The 19,770-nt window shown below is 37.3% G+C and overlaps 1 protein-coding gene across 1 annotated transcript in view; it reads right to left on the reverse strand.

Moving 5' to 3' along the window:
- Positions 1-293: 293 nt before the first annotated feature.
- Positions 294-19,770, reverse strand: part of CCDC6 (coiled-coil domain containing 6) — a gene marked incomplete at its 5' end in the record, with an annotated part of 81,510 nt that continues 62,033 nt past the window's right edge. The window contains 6 exons of the mRNA XM_019538621.1: positions 294-3,051; positions 6,655-6,779; positions 10,602-10,702; positions 13,567-13,723; positions 17,823-17,983; positions 19,025-19,128. Of these exons, the coding sequence (XP_019394166.1) occupies positions 2,848-3,051; positions 6,655-6,779; positions 10,602-10,702; positions 13,567-13,723; positions 17,823-17,983; positions 19,025-19,128 (852 nt within the window). The remainder of the gene's footprint in view (positions 3,052-6,654; positions 6,780-10,601; positions 10,703-13,566; positions 13,724-17,822; positions 17,984-19,024; positions 19,129-19,770) is intronic.

Raw genomic sequence — 19,770 nt, forward strand, 5'->3', positions numbered from 1 at the left:
CTTCTGCTTTGGGAAGTTGTCAAAGCAATCTCATGAAGGAGAACAATCCATTCCCTTGTGAACATGGCAGTGTCTTGGGTTGCATCTCTCACAACCAATGACAATGTACAACTGGCAAATATTAACAAAAACACCTGTAGTACACTGGATAAAATAAGATGCCAAGTACTTAAACATTCATCTTAAGCTGGCTCTTATTTTGAGTGAATTTCTCTAGTCTGAAGGAAATTCTGTAGTAGGTTGATAAATCCATAGCTGCAGAATCATGGAAGACTATAATTCACAAGCAAAAATGAAAATTCACTGATGTTTATTAGGAGAAAGATGTGCACTTATTTTAAAAAACCCCACAAATAGAGGCTGACACTTCTGTTTTCAAGAGAAGGTTTGTTCAATGTTCTTATTTACGTCAGACCGCATCAGTGCCTTATTACATTTTCAGCATTTAGTATACATCTGTCAGCTCCTTGCTTTCAAGCAGTAACAAAAGCCACAGAAGAGAATTCAAGGACATCTCTCTTGTAACAATGCTTAAACTGTGGATTACAGAATTAGAATTTTAAAATGTACCTCAAATTTATTTCACATAATTGTATTTTTCTTTTTTGAAATGAAAACTATTCTATCAGAGGCCTCTCTTTTTCAGCCTTTTTTTATACTATTGTAACAATTAGCTTGCATTCTGTTAGCACCTCTTTTCCAAAGTGCTTTTTGAGATTCTTGAATAAGGTGGGCACTATGTTTTAAATAGTTTGTGATGTACATGACCTGGAGTCTTATTTATAAAAGAATATGTATTTTTCTGTTTGATATATTTACAGAAACAAGTGTCAAACCTAAATACTGGCCCTAGCTTGATACAAGTCCCATCAGAAAGTGATATATTTGACATCATCTTAAATTTTCCCATTATAACCTTGCCAAGTGATCTAGGAATTCTATTTAATAAAAATGCTCGAAACACATGGTTAGAAACAAGTGAACATTTACTATGGTTAGAAAACAAAATAAAGATGAGTTTCCAGATGGGACAATGGTCAGTTTTTAGGCCTGCCACAGGCTGGACAGTATCACTTGTACTGGAAAACTACAACCTTACTAATATAATGTAATAATGCACTTGATCCCATGTTGGTTTAAACAGGTATAATATACTATATACACACTATTCTAAACTCTCCTTAAGAGCTAAAACTGGAGCTATAGTGAAGAAATTTATTTTTTCTGCTTTCACTTTAACTGAACATTTTAAATTATTACTTTTGACTTGATACTTTGAATGCTGTCTATTAAGATAATCAGTCTGCAATTCTTTTATAGCATTGGCAAATATGAAAATGTATGTACAAGTGTTAGTAAATATCCAAAATGCCACATTTCCTTCTTAAGAATGTATTCAATAAAGTGTTAGGTATGTCACAAACAAAGCTTTTGTAAACAAGTGATAAATTACTTAACGTTCAATTCTGATTATAACCAGGTACATATTAATCATAAAATACACATTCTTTAGTTATTTTTCCATGGCCCACATATGCAAATATACGAGATAAGCCACTTAAAATTATCAAGAGCATATAAACCTACTCAACAAGAATTTATGAAATATAAAACAAAATAAGATGCCAACATCAAGAAAAAAGTGACACTTTGTTCCACTGCAAAGTGAAACCAAACAATTTATTTGTGCTAAATGAATGGAAAGAATGTATTCAGAATACATTTCTTTTTACATTGTACCAGTTTAGGCTGCTATATAAGCATTCATTAGTTCCATGTTGTGCTACTTTCTATGTTCTCTGTTTTGTTTCTACCAAGCAATACAACATTTCTGGCTGTTACGCCAATATATTCCTATAAGATGATCATTATACCATATTTTTCTAATAGTCTTTTGAACATTTAGAATACTTGTTCAAACTTTATTTTAGGGGAATCACAATTAATATATTTTAAGAAAAAAAAGGTGTTCTCTACAATCAACATTGGCTTCTGCAGCAGAAATCAAAGAGCACACTTTAATCAGCCACCAGTAACCTGTTGGCAGGACCACACTTGCAGAAGTTCTTTATGATAGCACACACAGTAGCTTACAAGTTAATGTAAATGGTGAAATGAAACCAATCAAATTTTAAGGTCCATGAATCATACATTCTATATATTCTGACAAGCAAATTTCCCCACATTTAACGTCAAACTGTACCATACATTTGAGGTGTTTATTCTTAAGAGGAGAAAGTATGGATGCATCATGTGTGCTGAATACTGAACCTGTATTAAGCTTATTTATTAGGTGATACAATAATAATATGCATCTTGGGCACTAATTAAAGATGACTGACTCACTTTTGCACTAAAAGCTGTATCTTCAAATTACTGAAATGTAGTGATGATTTACCATATGCTTGGTAAATACCATAATATTTAGGAGTTTATAATAATAGTCTATCATGCCTGTAATTTTATGCAAATTGTTATGAAAAAAAAATTTAAAAAAAAAGGTCTCTCTTTAGTTTTATAAACCTAAAAGCCAGGAAAATGAAGCTTTGGAGCCTAGCAAAACAACATACTGTTGTATTACCAAATAGAGTAGCAAATGTTCCAGCCAGAGAATGGACATACATGTAGTTCAAGTAAACACTGATGGAAATTTCTGTTAAGTTAGTGTTGTAGACCCAAAACATTGGCTGCATTTTATACAAATGTTTACAACACAATTAACAGTGAAGCCTATATAACCTCAGTGCAAATAAGTCAAATCCAAATACGCCAAGTAAGCCTTTGGCTTTTAGTAAACTGCTCTGTGTTATGAGTCCAAATTTGAATACAGATTGCTGAGCACATGCACTAAGGCTGAGAGGAGGGATGCACTGAATGCTGAAAAGTGGACGACTGCAATGCTGTTGATTGGGCCATAGGCTGCACAGGTGGTGGTGGTGGTGGTGGTGGAGGAGGAGGTGGTGGCTGCACCGGGGTCTGCGTGTTTGGAGAAGGAGGTGGAGTGGGACGCTTAAATTTGTCAGGGCTGTTACTTCTTCGTGGTGAAGGCCTCTGCAGAACAAATATTGAAATCATGTTTAACAATTCTAAAAAACTTTGAGTGATTAGCTCTTTAACACAGCTCAGTGCACTGGTTAAGACAAAATTCAAAATAACAATTAACTGAGGAAACCGATAAAGACACTGAACGCTCACAATACAGTGAAATCCACTCAAATTTTGAGTTTGATGTTACTCTGAAAGACATGAGCGAAGCACACATTTTTAAGGCAAAAATATTCACTGGCAACTAGTGAGAAAGGAAGAAGTAGCATACACCTTCAGGGCATCACTAACTGACAGCCTACAGGGAAAAAAATTAATGGGGAAGCTCAATTAAGGCATCAATTCATCTATGCTTGGCTAAGCAGCAGGTGATAATGAGCAGCTCACTGAATTTTGGCAGGGTGCAAATTCAAAGCAAATCATGCATATCTAAATTCAAATGGCAAGATTACAAATGATTTTAAAATGTTCACGTTTGATAATGAGGTAAAATACAAATCTAACAAGGTCTTCTTTATGATGAAAGTGTCACAAACGGGACTACATCCTTTTGAGCTCCTACAACTAAACAACAGCTAAACTATAGAATTTCTCCCTACCAGACATCTGGTAAGTCTGTTGGGGTTGGGGGAGGGAAGGAATTGGGGCTGGGACAAGCTGCCGAGGTGGGGCAATCGCCAGGCAGGGGAAGGGGGCAGGTGGGTGGGATGCAGGTGCGGCAGCACTGGGAACAGGGGCTCTGCCCTGCTGCCACTTGCAAGCTGGGGTGGGGGGTGGGATGCAGGTGAGGCTCACTCCAGGTAGAAGGGGGCAAGCGGTAGCAAGGCATAGCCCCTGTTCCCAGCACTGCTGCACCAGCATCCCATGTCCCACCATGCCACGCCACACCAGCTAGCAAGCGGTGGAAGGGCGCAGCATGGGCATCACCACCTCCCCCGGGACCCAGCAGGTGCAGTGCGGCTCAGCAGGGCACTGTGTGCTACCTGGGAGCTGGGACAGCTTCAGCAGTCGCCCAGAGCACAGCAGCGCTCAGCCCCAGCTCCCGGACAGTGTTGAGTGCCCTTCCGAGCTGCACTTGAGCCATGGGGCAGCTGCTGGGAGCTGTGTGTGGGGGGTGATCCCCGGTGCCCCATGCTGTGCCAGGGGGGCTCTGCTACAAGCCCTCAGATGCCCCCAGTCGCCACTGCCAGAGCCAGTGAGTACAGGGCTTTTTAATTAAAAAAAAAAAAAAAATTAAGTACTGGGACTAGGCTGGGGCTAGACAGGGGATGGGGCTGGGCTGGGCAGCCATGGAGGCTTCTCCCACAGCTCCCCACACTTGGGGAGAGGCAGGCATAGCCAGAGGAGCTGCAGGAGAGCCTGCAGCCACCCAGCTTTGCCTGCCTCCCCCTGGCCAATCCAAATCTCTGCAAATTAGCGCCGAATCTTCTGAAGCTGATTCAGCCGAATTTATTCAGGACAGTGATCCAAATCGAATCACTGTCCTCTAAATCAGCTGAATCCGAACTGAATACTTCCCTATTCACACACATTTACTGCAAAGATCTGTGGCAGTTTTGTTGCTGTCTTGATATGTCACCCAGACTGTCCTAAGATGCTACACTTCCTGGACACTGTTACTCTTTATCTCATAGGCAGACACTATTCTGGAAAAAAAACTTCTACATTCTGTCTTTCAAATTCAAGGTCTGTATTCTATTTAGGGGCATGAGGTATGCGAGAAAATATGGGAAATATGAGAAAAATTTCAAAATTACCAACAGAAAATAAGCAGTTATTTTTTGGGGGAAAACAGCAAAAAACTGGACACCACATATACTGCACAGCAAGTCAAAATCATTTATAAAAGAGGTATATACAAAGAAAAGCTTTTTCAAATGAAGTGTCAAGGGGCACTACTAAAAATGGAATCTAACCAAGGCACACTGATGTAATCTCTGGTAAATATGCAACAGATTAGGCTAATGTCTAAAAAGAGCTATGGGCTCTTTGATAACTACCGGTCAGGACTTCTGCTTCAAAAAGCACTTCCAGTACTAAAATATCTCCAATAGGATGGAGTCTTGGTTCAGTATGAATTCGAAAAGTAGATAGCCAATTACTAATAGACCACGATGCCTGAAGCTTCCAGCATTTTTTTTGGTCTGTCTTAAAGATCTTGCCTCCATGCTCTGATATATCTTAGCTTGACTGTGCTTAGCTTATCATACAAAGATGAGTAATAATTACATAAGAATTAATTTTTCTATTCAGTATTTTCCCCTAAAATTATGTAAATATTATTATGCCTCTGAAAAGAAAAGAGTCAAGGAATAAAGAAATTACATCACTGATCAGAGACGGCAAGGAGTAACATCAAGACTACAAACAGAACCGTAGTCTGTTTCTCTGTTTACTTATCCATCATACCATGCAGCTCCTAGCCATGAGATCTTCATTGTGTGTAATATGATTGTAGACTTCAACAGTTGTGGCATTACTAAATCACACCAGGAAAGTTTAGTCAGACAGTATCTAAAATATTCTGTACTTTTTTGGAGTAATTCTTTTAAGGATCTTTTTCCTGAGAGGTTGGCCTGTCTCTTCTATGTTTTGTGAAAGCAAATTACAAATCGATGAAAACAAGTTTTTAAAACAGACCACTGGCATAGAGAAACATCTTGCAAGAGACTTTATGTTGCAGTTCTCAGACTCAAAGTCTACCCCTTCATAACTTTTCTGAATTTAGTGGCATCCCATTTCAAAAAACTAATTTCACTTGTTTATTCACTATGGAAAACTAACAGAAAAATCTTGTGTTAATAAGAACTCAGAAACAAATCCATTCTGATCTATGTGTTCTATCTGAAACCTCTAGGTTTATCTTGTGAATTCTATGTAGGTGTCTGCACACCTAACAGTGCTAATATTAGACAGCACCTGCACCACCTTTAAGAGGATCCTATGGTACACTGGGTGAAAATCGTTGTTTTACATATTACTGTACTTGTTCAGAAATTTGAGTAGTGCTTCTCATCTGATGTGAAGTATTTTGTCAAATGGTTGATGCTTTAGCTTTCTTTGCTTTTAAAAACTTAAATTCTTGGAAGAAACTGAATTAGGCTGAGATATTAAACACAATAGAAGCAGAAAGGTGAAAGATGCTAAGAAAACTAACAGATAATACTAGTTTCTTCTTTGTCAGTGAGAAGAGTAATTAGGAGCTAACTGCCTGTGAGAGACATGAAGGTTACCCTGTGTTGCCCTGAAGAAAACCTGAGCTTGGTAAAAACAAGAAGAAAAATTAAAGTAATATTTTAATTCCTGGTATAGGGTATATAGGTAAAAACACTCCTTCTCACACTGCCAGCTGATCCATAGGGCAATATCTGTTACTGCCCTTAAGACAACAATGTATCCTTTTTTCTTCACGGAAAAAGTGTTCTGCAGTGAGAATCAATCAGTTTCCGGTGGATAGAGAGGAAATCAGGTTTGGTAAAGATTGCAGACATTTTAATGAAACAAAATGAAACTTCTACAAAAATCCCCCAAAAACTTTTAAAGACAAATAGAAATATTTAAATAAAAGTGATTAATTTAAAAGAAACATTTACTACTTTTAATACTCACTGTAATACCATGGGATGGTCCCATATGCTGCACATGAAGGCCTGGGGAGTTGTAATAAGACATTCCAGCTCTAGTCAGTGAAGTTGGTGGTGTAAAACCAACTGTATGACTTGCATATGATAGACCTAAAATTAAAGTAAAAGGGACATAACCATAGCATACAATATTTGCATAGAAATATTAACTTAATTCAAATAAAAAACAGCTTAAGAAATTATATATTTTTTCAATTCAGTTTGTAATTATCACAGTGCACAGAAAGACAACAATATTACAAAATTTAGTATGTTTCCTAAAGGTTTCCTTAATTACACTTGACAATATTAGGTAGCATGATTTTTTTTTAAAGGCTCAGTCTGTATTCTGGAGTAGGGGATGCTAGCTGGACTATAGGATGGACTGTACACTGAACACATTTTAAATCTTGCCATCTGCACATGAAGGGTGGGAAGGGATTCATGTTTAAGAAGGTTAGTTAATGTTTTTAAGCATGTCTTATTTTCTCAGTTTACATAATCCACCCAAAGACCCTTAAAATATACTTTTAGCTGAGCATGTTATTTTTCAGAAGTGCAGAGACCCTCCAAAGCCAACTGAAGTCCATGGGAATGGCAGTTGCTAAGCACTTCTGAAGTTCAGATTCTAAAATGCTTTGAACACGCCACTGAAAAAAGCAGATCCTCCAAAATCTTTCAACTCATCCTACATCTTTCAAATGAATATATCTGTTGAACAGAAGGCATAATCATTTTCTCAGATGCTAGGCAAAGAGCCAAGCATTGTTTTTGGTGTGAGCATCTGAAATTAATTTTTGATTGCATATTAAACTTTTATAACAGCATGAGAAGTCAGCTAAAACAGGATATACCAGCCTTCAAACTTTGCCCACTGTCAACACAATCTAGCACCACTAAAGCTGAAGTACATACCAGCACTTTCATTTCTCCTTAGCTGTCTATATTTGGCTTTCCCTCATCTGATTCCAAAATATTGAAGGAAAATTAGTGTCTTAGATAAGGAAATCAACATTGTAATAAACTTGACTATCATAACTGAAAACCTGATTTTCTCACAAGTTAAAAAGTCTCCGAAGCTGCCATTAACACACCCTGACTTTACTGCCACTAACAACAGAGACAAAGATTAAATTGTTCATATCATCCATATAATGCTCCATCTACAGGTGCAAAGCTGAAACACTTGCAACTAGGTTTCAGTGTTCTTATGAGCACTACAGTGAGATTCAGCTCCATTCTCCCTTGTCAGTCTCACTTGGTGACAGTCAGTCTGTATGTCATAGACATGACAGCACAAAACTTACAGCTTAGGAGATGTAAAGATGGTTCTCTGCCACCCACATAATACACAGCCTCCTAATGTTGGGCTGCTTTGGGGAGTTGTCCAACGTCTCATCTACACTGCAGAAACAAATTACTGTGGTGAAATGTAGAGATACTGGAGTTAACTTAGCAACAGTCGAGTCCAATGATTCTCTACCAGTGTCTGGGGAAGCTGGGGTGCCATGAGAGGCTTTGAAGGGTGCCACAGGAAGCATAAGGTGAGCAAGGTATGAAAAGATAAGCAGACAAAGTCAGGCTCAAGCTCTCCCTACTTGGCTGCTCCCTGCCCATACTGCCTGGCCCCTCTGCAAGGAGGTAAGCCCTATAATAAATTAGTTTTTAAAATGCAGTCACAAAATTCACAGAAGTTTGAAAGGGCTAAAACAGCTGGAAACCACTGAACTAGCCATAAAAGCACAACTCCATGCAGGGTATTTAATCCTGCCTACCATTACAGCAGCCTGCCCCTAACTGGAATGGGGACTTCAAAAGCCAACCTGTAGCTGACTACCTCTGGTTCTGAAAAAAGAATTCATCAGTTAGAATTGAGGATGTTTGGTGCTGCATGAACTTATGTTTTGTTTCAGCATCTAAGACATGAAGTTCTCCCAACAGCTATTTTCTGCATTATGCATCGTATGCACATAATTCATTATGTGAAATTCCCTTTCTTCTTAGTTAACTAAAAAAAAAAACCAACAGTCTTGGAAGGTATGAAGCTTTGAATTGTAAAATATGAATTTATAAGATGGAAAGGACACTGACAGAAGCGAGTTTATAGAGTGCTGATGTGGCTCTTTACTACACGAGCATCTGTCAGAACTAGAAGCCTCCCAGGAAAAATAAATAAATCAGTTTTTATGTTCTTTTTTCCCCTTTTAATGTTTAGGGCTACATTTCAATTTTCTCCATCTTTGTGATACACTTCCTGGTAGAAAGTGAGGGCTCAAAGTTCCTTTGACTGCAGCAGTTGATAAGTTCAAGTCATCAATAATGTCCCATTTATGATGCGAGAATAAGATACAAAGAAAGTAGTTCTACGCCAATGTTTCAAGGACCCAGGTTAGTATGCATGGACTATGAAAACTGCAGTTACATTCTGCAATGCAAGGTAATAGGTCATCATGAACATACATATATGTATGAGTGAGAGAGCAAGATGGCACTTAATATTTAATAACACGACTGTACATTAAGTTATGTATTAAGAACTGAAAAATATATGGCATTTTCCTAATATTTAGAAAGCACTTTGGCATAGCAAAATTGGATCACTGAGAATCAAAAAGCCCAAAAATCCTAATGCAACTCTTGCCATCATTTGGCTAGTTAAATTTAATTTTTTTAAAACTTATTTTACCCACTATGGGAAAGAAAATTACTTAGTAAAACCTTTTCTAAAAAAGAACGTATATTAACCCCAGAGTTTGGACAAGCCATGTGTTTTAGCAGGCCTGTGTATTACAATATCTGAGTCCTGTTCCACAGTAATGTGTCATATAGGCCAATTGCTGCTTTTACTAGCATGCTTGCTAGTTATGCTGAGTTCTCAAAATCAATTTGAGAAAGCAAAACATGCAAAATTTTCATTACATATTAGATAATTTATGATCAACATCTAATACTAATGGCTAGCAGGTTTTAGCGCATGGTCCATGGCGATGTTCAGGACATTTTGGACTCAAAGTAAATGTTTTAAATGGCATAACATTACCAGTAAAACATTTTTTTTAATTTAATATCTTTAGTAATTAAGAATTCATTTATGCAAGAGCAGTTGTAACCTACACATTCTCCTTTGCAATTGAAATAAATTCTCAGCCCAATCACAACATTCAGAAAATTTTAGTTTCCTTTAGATGTAAATCTTACGCAAGTCTTGACAGAGATCAGAAATGCTAATGGGATTGTTTCGATTGCAGGTACGAACAGACACACATTTTAGCAACTCTATAAACGAAGAGGGAACTGCTGCTATTCAGGAATATGCAGCAACTGTTACAATGCACCTATTACCTCCACATGATCCTGCTAGCAAGTCAAGTTAGCTAAATCACCTAACTTTGACCCAGATTGAAGCAGGAATAAAGTTGGAATACGCTTGCTACAGAATCTTGCAGATGTTGTAGTTTAACAGTTTAAATCAGCACAATGTCAGTTTTGCAGAACTACACAAATGTATAAACTCCCAATCATTTTGGGAAGGTTCAAATTTTTTTTCACTTTGGCTCTCTATTAGCAAGACTTCTGAAAGGTGTTATTCACCATGCATCAGCAGCCTTGGTTTTAATAGATTCCCAAAATCTAGTAAACTACTAGAACCGTGTACTCTGTCAAAGAAAGCTGGAGGGCAAGAAGAATGAACACATATACCAACCTTCAGTTGTCAACTACGCACTATTCACTTAAAATGCTCACAGTATTGTCACAGCAGTCCAAAATATGTGCTGCATTCTATCAATTTTTTTTTTAAAGATAATATATAAACATATGGATCACTGACTCACTTATTTCCATGTCATTTTTAATACGCTATTTAAATAAATTAATATAGCACATTATTATGCAGTGTATACAAGATTTTCAGACACTAGTTTATACATTTACCAGGTGATATAGGTCTGCTAGAACTTGGTGAGGGTGTATAAGGGATTGGACTGGAAACAGTGCGAGGTCTTAATCCTTGTGCAGACATCTCATTAAAATATCTAAGAAAAAAAGGTTAAAAAATAATTTGATTAACCGTTTCAAAACCTTCTATGTTTCAAATGACATTTATCTCATACTCTATAACAAGATCAGGTTAGTATAGGACCAATTATCTTTGGGCTGTTGAATCATGCCTTGGTTACGTGTTTGCTTCACCTCTGCGAACTTCAGTTCAAACACCGGCTTAGTTTGCAGCCAAAGTTGGTTTGAATCCTGTTATTTTCATGTACCAACTCACACAATGACAATCACAGGATTTAAGGCCAAAAGGGATCATAAGATTCATAAGATAATACAACCTTTTATCTTACATTTTCACCCAGTTATCCATGCATAGAAGCCAATAACTTGTTTTGATCTGCCTTCCAGAAAGGCAGTCAGTCTATTTTGTCTATATAAAGAGAGGGAGAATCCATCACTTCCCTTTATTGCTTGCTCCAGTGGTTAATCACTTTTAGAGTTAAAAATCTGTGCCTTATATTCTGTTTGAATTGCCAGGTACTGACATACAGCCATTGGGGTTCCTGTTACTCATTTTCTACTACCTTTTGTAGCCAGAAGTTTCTTCCCACGAAGATTACATAAAAAACAAATCGTTTCTGATATTCTCCCACCCTGACCCACTTGTGGCTCTTTTCTGCACCGTTTCCAATTTTTTCAAAACCCTTTATTAAAAGGAGACAACTGAACAATATGTAGCTTTCCAGTATCCATCTCACCAATGCCACCTGAGGAGTTTAATTAATCAACTCCTTTACTATTATTTGCTGCTACTCTGTTCATATGTCCAAGAACCCTGAAGCTTTGCATCTGGCCGTTTTAAAGTGCATTTAGACTGAATACTCCCAGCTTAGTCAAGAAGGGCAGATCATTCCCTTTGCTCACTGAACCTGTCACCCACAGATTTTTGAATCAGTAGTGACTTTAATTTCAGATCTTTAATAAAAATACTAAACAGGACTGACAGTACTAGTTCCTGCAGAACCCTGTTAAAAATACTCTAATATGATTCCTTATTGATCAAAATTGTGAATTCTGTCAGCTGCTTAATGTGTACTTTAATGATACTTTGTGTCACTAATTTCTAGTCAAGATGTCACATGGTACTAAGATTCAAAAGTTATACTGGATATCGGTGGCAGTCTAGCTACAGTAATACCAGCTAAGTGATATTCAACTTAGTTAAATATCACTGACTTTGATGCTGCCACAGCTAAACTCTAGCTGGTTAGTTTAAAAGCTAGCCAAGGTATTGCTGAACTGTTCTCAACTGCCACAAAGGTACCAGGTGTCATATATCTACACAGTTATTTTTCTGAAAGTGTTTAGTCTTTTTCAAAAAATTAAACAAGCTTTGATAAGACCTATTTTCCAAAAGAGGATGCAGACTGGCATTAGTTACATTCATTTACATTATTCATTGAACCTTTTATCCTCAAGTGTGCTATAGGATTGGGAAAAAAAAGTTACTTTAAATCAGGAGAGGGCACCTTTCAACAGAACTATGCATTTGTGCTCTCTGTCAAGATCTCTTTTATAAGCAGTAAACTCAACCATGCAAATTAAGAATCACTATCTTACCAAACACAAGTAAAAAACAAACAACCCCTCCTAACCCCCCCGCTGAGCCAGATGACCAGTCAATAGCAACACTGTTTTTATACAACTTTGAAGTCAAGCTTTACCAAACAGAATCTTTTTTTTTTTAAGCTTAATCTCCCTTCCTTTAACCCCTGGGATTGCTAGGATTGTATTAATTATAATACAAGCATCTTCTGGGAGAGACCCAACCACATATATAGTGCCATGCAAATAAGCAAAAAAACTAGAATTGACAAGATTATATGAATTTAGACAATATTTGTTAATAACGTTATACTGCTACCACAAGCAAGATTAGTTAAACCACAAAAATTTTAATGGGATATTATACAACTGTTAGCCAAATACAAATGCAAATAAAAGTTGCATTTGATCTTTAACCAACTGTAAAACAAAATTTCTAATGTTTTGTTTTTGGAAAGTTATGTAGATATAGTTTAGTTACTTTTAATACCTGAATACAGGTATCCTCAGTGAACTCCATCTTCTGGTGACCCATTTTCATGGATCATTATTAAGGTTAATACAATACAAAATGGTTCAATACAGCTTTCAATACTGGCAAACAGTACAGATCAAGTAAAAAGATGTAGCAACACAAATATTAGGACACTGTCATACCACGGTGATGCAAGATAGTGATGACCATGAAAGACTTAATACCCCTAATTTGTAAGGTCAGTGAAAGGAAAGCTGTTTCCTTTAATAGGGAAAAACAAGGATTTTAAAATACTATGTTCCCAACACTAAACCTAGTCCAACAAGAACATCTTTTGGGAGGTGTAAGTGCATTCTCTATAAATATATATCTAATGCACATCAGGTCCTCTTGGAATGTCAAGATTTGCAATATTGTATTTTACGTTATGCAAACAACATTTGCATAAAACGAGGGCGCCTCATCTGTTTAACTCAGGTGATATCTTGATCTTGCAGTTTTATGGTCAGAACCATGTTAACATGTTTTGATTAGTTTCTAACTATAGTTTACACATACCTTTCATTTAAACTTAAAAGTATATTTGTTGTAAAACTCTTCACTAATTCAAGTATAAACTATTCCCTTGCTCACAGTAAACCTAATCTATCCCCTCATGAAATTAAACCATAAAAGCTTACAAGCTTTTTGTATATTCTAGACTTTTTTTCCACATTAATTTAAGCTGAGCGCTCATCTAGAAATTTCTACTTGTGAATTCAATCAGAGCTGATATTACCTACACATTACACTGAAATATCTGAATGGCTAAAGAATACATACCTTTCATCATCCATTTCTAAACTGGACTCACTTTCTGATAATTGTCTGCATAATGCTTCCCTCCGCTCCATCTCCCTCTGCAATTTTCTTTGAAGCCTTAAGTTCTCTTCTCTCATATGCCGCTCCTCCTCTAAATATTGCGCCATCTTCTCTGAATCTGAAATTCCAAAACTTCTGTTAACTTTTAGTTGAAAGCTCATTATCGTATACATGCACATACTTTAAACTTAACTTCCCTGTCAGTATAGATCAAGTACTGTGAGTGCAAGCGGCTCCAGGAATTAAACTAAATAGAGTGACGTTTAAATTAGAGACCAAGTTAAGCAGATAGTGACCCAAACTAGTCGCTGATAGCTATTTAGTAAATTATGACATTAAGCCTATATTTTTTTTAGTGGAACAGATCTAAAAATATATTGTAAGGCTTAAAAAAAGAGGAAGAAAATGAACAGAACCAGAACTGAAGGCAAAATTTTACAAATTTAGAGATCTAAAACTTTAGAGAGGTTTCTTTGCCTTTCATATATTATCTCGATTTCTCTGATTTAGTAATTACTTCTATGTTTCATTTTAAAATGAGGGTATTCAAAACTTTTGTTTGTATATGCACACATAGTTCACTGATCTGTCAAAGCAAGTATTCGGGTTTGATACAGCTAAACAGTAATGCAAGTTACTACTGTCTAGTAAGTCTAAAGGAAAGTCTTAGAGTTGACAGAGGAGAAAAATAAGCGTAAGTAAAATCCAGAAAAAAACAAAACATTTAAACTACCTATATTAAACTATAGTCTTATGCATATTTCCCTGCATGCCTTCAGTTAAAGAGACATTATTCCAGCAGGACATCTGTCAATGTTAAGAATGATCATTTAGTTTTACTTCCAGTAGCAGCATTTAAATATTAAGAATTTAAAAAAGCTGATATTTCTAAACCAAATGACTAACCATCACTTAAATACTCTTTGGTGCCAGAACCCCTAAGTGAAATATTATGAAAGCATAACACTAGAAAATACACTTTTGTATACTCATTTTTAATTAAATGCCACATAGGATGAAGCTTTCGATTTTATATGTAAGATTTGACATTACATTTTCACACGCACATTTTAATTTAAAATAAATATTGCTGATATTAATAACACTTCTTTAGGTTTACAGATGACCTTTCATTCAAAATCATTTAACAATGTTTTTATACACTGTTTTCCAAACTATATGATTCAACTAGACCACAACAGAAATAAATTCACAGCAGGGGAAACTATGGCATTTTATAGTACATCACAATACTGCATTTTTAGGGCAGGAAGTTATAATTTTAAGGAAGCAAAATGCAATTACCAAAGCTGGAATTCTGTACAGATTAGAATAAATATGTACGAACAATGATATGAGATCTCAAATGACCACATACTGCCAATAGACTTTTTGCATAGGTTTTAGGAGAAAAAGGTAATCTAGGGCTGCTGATAGATATGGTAGGGAGAAGGAAAAAACACCCAGTGCTTTATTGGAAGAAGAAATGCTGACCAAGCTCTTCAGTGTCTGGACAGATTAGGCACTTCAGGGGGAGTTTTTGGCACTTTTTATCTAATAGCTGGATTCAGCTATTATCAGCTATTAGATAAAACCAAGCCTGCTGAAGCTAGGCCTGTGCGAAGCAGCAAGTATTCGATTTGGATGATTCAGAGGGACACTGATTCAATTTGGTGATTTGAGTCACTGTCCCAATTAGATTCGGCCGAATCAGATACAAAGATTTGGCGCCTATTTGAAGATTTGGCCGTAGGCTCAACAGGCAGCAGTCCTCAAGGACGCTGGACACAGCTGCCTCCAGATGGTAAATCTGTTGTGGTGGGCTGAAGAGAAGGGCAGATCTGGGAGCATACGCCCACTCTCATGCCCTCCCAGACCGGTGGCCCACTGCAGCGGGAGCCCTCCTCCCCAAGTCTCATGCCCCCTGCCCTGGTTGGACAGCTTGTCCCAGCCCCAGCTCCTGCCTGAATCCCTCCCTTCCTGGGGGGCATTGATCCACCCCTCCCCAACACTCCTTCCCTCCCCCCCTCCACCTACCACAACAGACTTACCAGCTGGAGGACCACCGCCTTTTTAGTCTATGCCCAAATTGGCACCAAATCTTTTCCAGATTGATTCAGAGGCTTCTGAATCAATTTGGACCTTTTAATGGATCTTTCAATTCGATATGGACCCGGAGATTTGGCCACCAAATAGGGCCAAACCTCCTCCAAATTCAAATTGGCTACCAAAACTTCACACAGCCCTAGCTCAAGCACTGAATCTATACAGATGCTGGGCAAGCCAGGTAAAACTAATGCAATGCCTCTTCTGGGCATGCACTGTACTTGTCACAGGGCTGTGACGAGCCTAAAGTAAAGTGCTGTTTTTTTCGCCTCTTTAAGCAGCCTAGATAATGTAACATCACAGACTGAAAAGTGGCCTTTAGGTACTGAAACAGTAAAATCCACAGTAATATGCTACCTATTCTAATTTTATAAAATGTACGTGTTTTAGAGCACCTCGGTTTAGCTGCTTCTTAAGGAGTGAAATTCTCAAAAGAACTTAGGAGTCGAGTCCTATTTTCAAAGTGCTGAAATAACACTTAAAAACGCACTTTTGAAAAGTTTAATTCAAAACAAAGATGCAAAAGAGGAATAACTGCAAGATAATTAGGAGTACTTCAAGTACTTGCATATTAAGTACTCAGAATCCAAGGCCGTTCTCATTTTGAAGTTCACCAAATGAAGGCTAAACTGTAGTCTGGCAAATAAAGAAGATAAGGAATGTTAATCTCTATAAGTGGCATACTTATTAATGTTCCAAACCTGCATACAAGGGCTCTGTCCAAGACTACTCACTCATCACCATTGCCTGTAAACAAGGCCATTATTCCTGGCAAACTACTGCTCCAAAAATTAGGAAGAAAAATTCCAGTTAGCCAGCTGAGACTAGCACAAAGGAGGAAAATGCCCACTGAATTATCAAACACTTAGAACACAGAGAATATAATACTTATTCTGGCTAGAGTCTGCAGCTTATACAAAGCTATTAGCATTGGGAACAATTTTAAATAGGAATCATTTAAGATTTAGAATTGAGGGGGAAAATCTTATGTTCATTAGACCACAAGAAAATAACAATGACATTTTTACTTTCTGAGAACCTCAGCATAGTTTGAAGCAGTTTCATCACAGGATCTGTTAAACGGGAAGCAAAGATGACAACTGACCACGTTTGATCCACAGGCAGTTAGTGGCCCCATGATGTTTTTCACAATGGTAAGGGAATTAATCCCGCTGTAAGTCTGAGCCAAACTTCAGTTGGCTGTTATGTTTTGTCTTTCAATGTCTTTTAATTTCACATGGGTAAGAACAAGTAGTAAGAGACAGCTTAATTATTCTGTAGTGAGATGCAGTTAAACAGCTGCTACATTTCACCAGGTGTGGTTGGATGTTATAACTAAGCTAAAGACTTACACTATTTAAGTGTATTTTAATATTGTTAACTACAGATTCTGCTAAATGCCCTCAAATACATTGCTTTCAAACACATCTGTAAAAGTTAACTACTTTTGAAGAAGATCCCAATAAACAATTCTAACCAGCACATAGTCCCTGACAACCATAAAGAAATGTGCTGCCTCAGGGGTGGGCACATGAGGCATGTGCTCTGGGCACTAGAAGAGGTAGGCCTCTCTCCCATTCCCTGCTCTGCTTGTACTTCCTGGCTGCATACTGCAGCAGAACAGGCAGTTTGTGTCAGCGAGCACAAGGTGTCCTGGAAATCAATTTTGGTGAGTAGAAGTGGTGTTCACTGGAGCTAGTGGGAGAGCTGACCCCATGTTCTGCCACTGAAATCAATTTTTTTTTGCCTTCTCAACAAATTACAGCAGCAAAAAATGGAGCAAAAGTTCCCTGAAGCAGGAGCCAACACGACTGCCACTCTAGAGATCTACAATTCTCAGAAAATGCACTCTGTGATGCACACTGACTGTGCTGCTGCTGCCTGCTACTCCTCTGAGCTGCCTACCCAGTCATATTATTCACACATTATTCCGCTGTTAGCAACCTTCTATCAAAAATTAACTTATGTACAAACATATCCGGAAATAATGCAATACAATTAAACAGCTAATGTGATTTCGATTCTGAAAATTTAAACTCTGAAGAAGTCAAGATGAACAAATGTTTAAGAGTTTTTTTAAATCTCCTCTAAAAAGTAGTTTTTTCACTTACGCTGTAACTGTGCAGCTCGTAGTTGTTTCTTTAACCTCTCCACTTCATTCTTTAAAAATCTGATATGTCTCATCATATTTTCTGGAGAATCTATCTCCATCGATATGTCTCTTGGTGATGGTGGAGCAGATACTGGCTGATCTAACTTCTCCTGCAAGATTCTATATTAAAATAATATTAATTTAATTTCTGAAAGAAAAACACCCAAGGAGTTAATGACAAGTATGCATGGCAATTATTCTTTAATAACATGCCTGAGTTTCACTAAAGAAGACAAAATTTGTCAAATGACAGCTTCTCAAAGATCTTTTACTGTTTCAAATGGTGACATATCAAGTATTTCTATCATTAAATAACTACTACTTAGAAAACAAACTGGTTTTTGCTTAGCTCTTAAAATGTGAATCAATGGCTACCTCAACTCCACCAAGTGTGGCCAGGTTTTAAGAACTGTTTCATTTATATAATTTAAAATTGAGAATTAAAAGTAACACCGAATGCGTAAGGGTAAAGAACTAAATATTTATAGTTTTATTTCACTAACGATCATGTATCATGCCCATATAGCTTTGGTTTTATATTAAGCACTTCTGAATTCTATATAGAAACTTCACAGCAAATCCATGTCCAAATTGTATGGGACATTTAGATTTTTTTTATTTTTTATAAGAACACAATTCTCAAGCTAAAAGAAATCCAAGTGGTCCATTCTCCCCACACCCCTCTAAAACTTAAGACTGCTAGAAGGTAAAAGCAACCTTCTCCAGTTTTTCCGGAGAGAACCTCAGAAAGGTTTCAAGGACGTTTACTGAGAGCTAGCTAAAACATCCTTAAGGGCAGAGAGGCAATTAACTCTTATAGTCTGAAGTCTGACAGGAGGCAGGGCAGGGCAGCATCCTGGAGACAACTGGTTCTAGAAGGCCTAAGTTTTCACAGCTGTTGCCTACAAAAGCTTATACCTAGGGACCTACTCAAACTGTGAAAAACAGCAGTTTCCATGATTTTGCACGAAATCACAGATTTAAAAATAAAATTACTAAAAGTAAAATGCTGGCTTCCCAGTGCGAGCCAGTGACTACTGCAGCCTGGCCTCGCAGCCCACTAGATGGCAATGAACTGGGAAAAACTGCACTGAATTCCAAATTTTTACATATTAAATTGGATAGCATCCATAATAATCAATATATTGTGACAAGACAAACCGTTTTTCTGCTTCAAGTTTATCCATTCTCTTCCACAGGCGATTCACTAATGCTTCCTGTTCTTGCTCTAATGTATTTTCAAGGTCAATCTTCTCACGCCTTAGCTGGGGAAGGAAGCAGGTTGCTAAAAGTTAGGCCAACAGCCTGCATGAATGTTATTACCAAAAGGTTAATATTCAGACTACTACTTTGGTAAATTTTTGGGAAAACTGCATTTGCTACAAGAGTATCAACTACAGAATAGCAACCAAAATGAAAATGTAAATAGATCTTAGATGGTACATAAATTAAATTATCTCTGGGGTGCACAGCCTTTTCCAACACTGCCCCCTTCAGTGCATTTTTCATACACTTTTGGGGTGCTTTGTAGTTACCCATAAAATCGCATCCAATTTGAAAGAGTGATGAAACAGTGAAATTACAGATCCTGTTACAGACACCCCATATTTCAGCAGATCACATGGATAACTTAATTTTCTGCACTTACCATTCTTTCAGGGCATTTTAAACATTTTTAAAGGGCAGGAATACATACATAAGTGAAAAAGTAATTAATTCTAAAGAATTAATTTATGTTTGCTTGATATGGAAGGTAAGTCTTCTAAATCGCACATAAAAAGTAGTGAATGAAGAAAAATGACCCCAACTGTTGCATCACTTCTTAGCATTAGTAGAAACAATCTGCCGCCCCGACCCCTTAGCCCGGGAAGTCTGCTGCTTCCCGGGGGCCCGCATCTGAGACATTG

This window comes from Crocodylus porosus, unplaced genomic scaffold, assembly GCF_001723895.1.
Source record: "Crocodylus porosus isolate Cpor-Errol unplaced genomic scaffold, CroPor_comp1, whole genome shotgun sequence".
Taxonomy (NCBI): Eukaryota; Metazoa; Chordata; order Crocodylia; family Crocodylidae; genus Crocodylus; species Crocodylus porosus.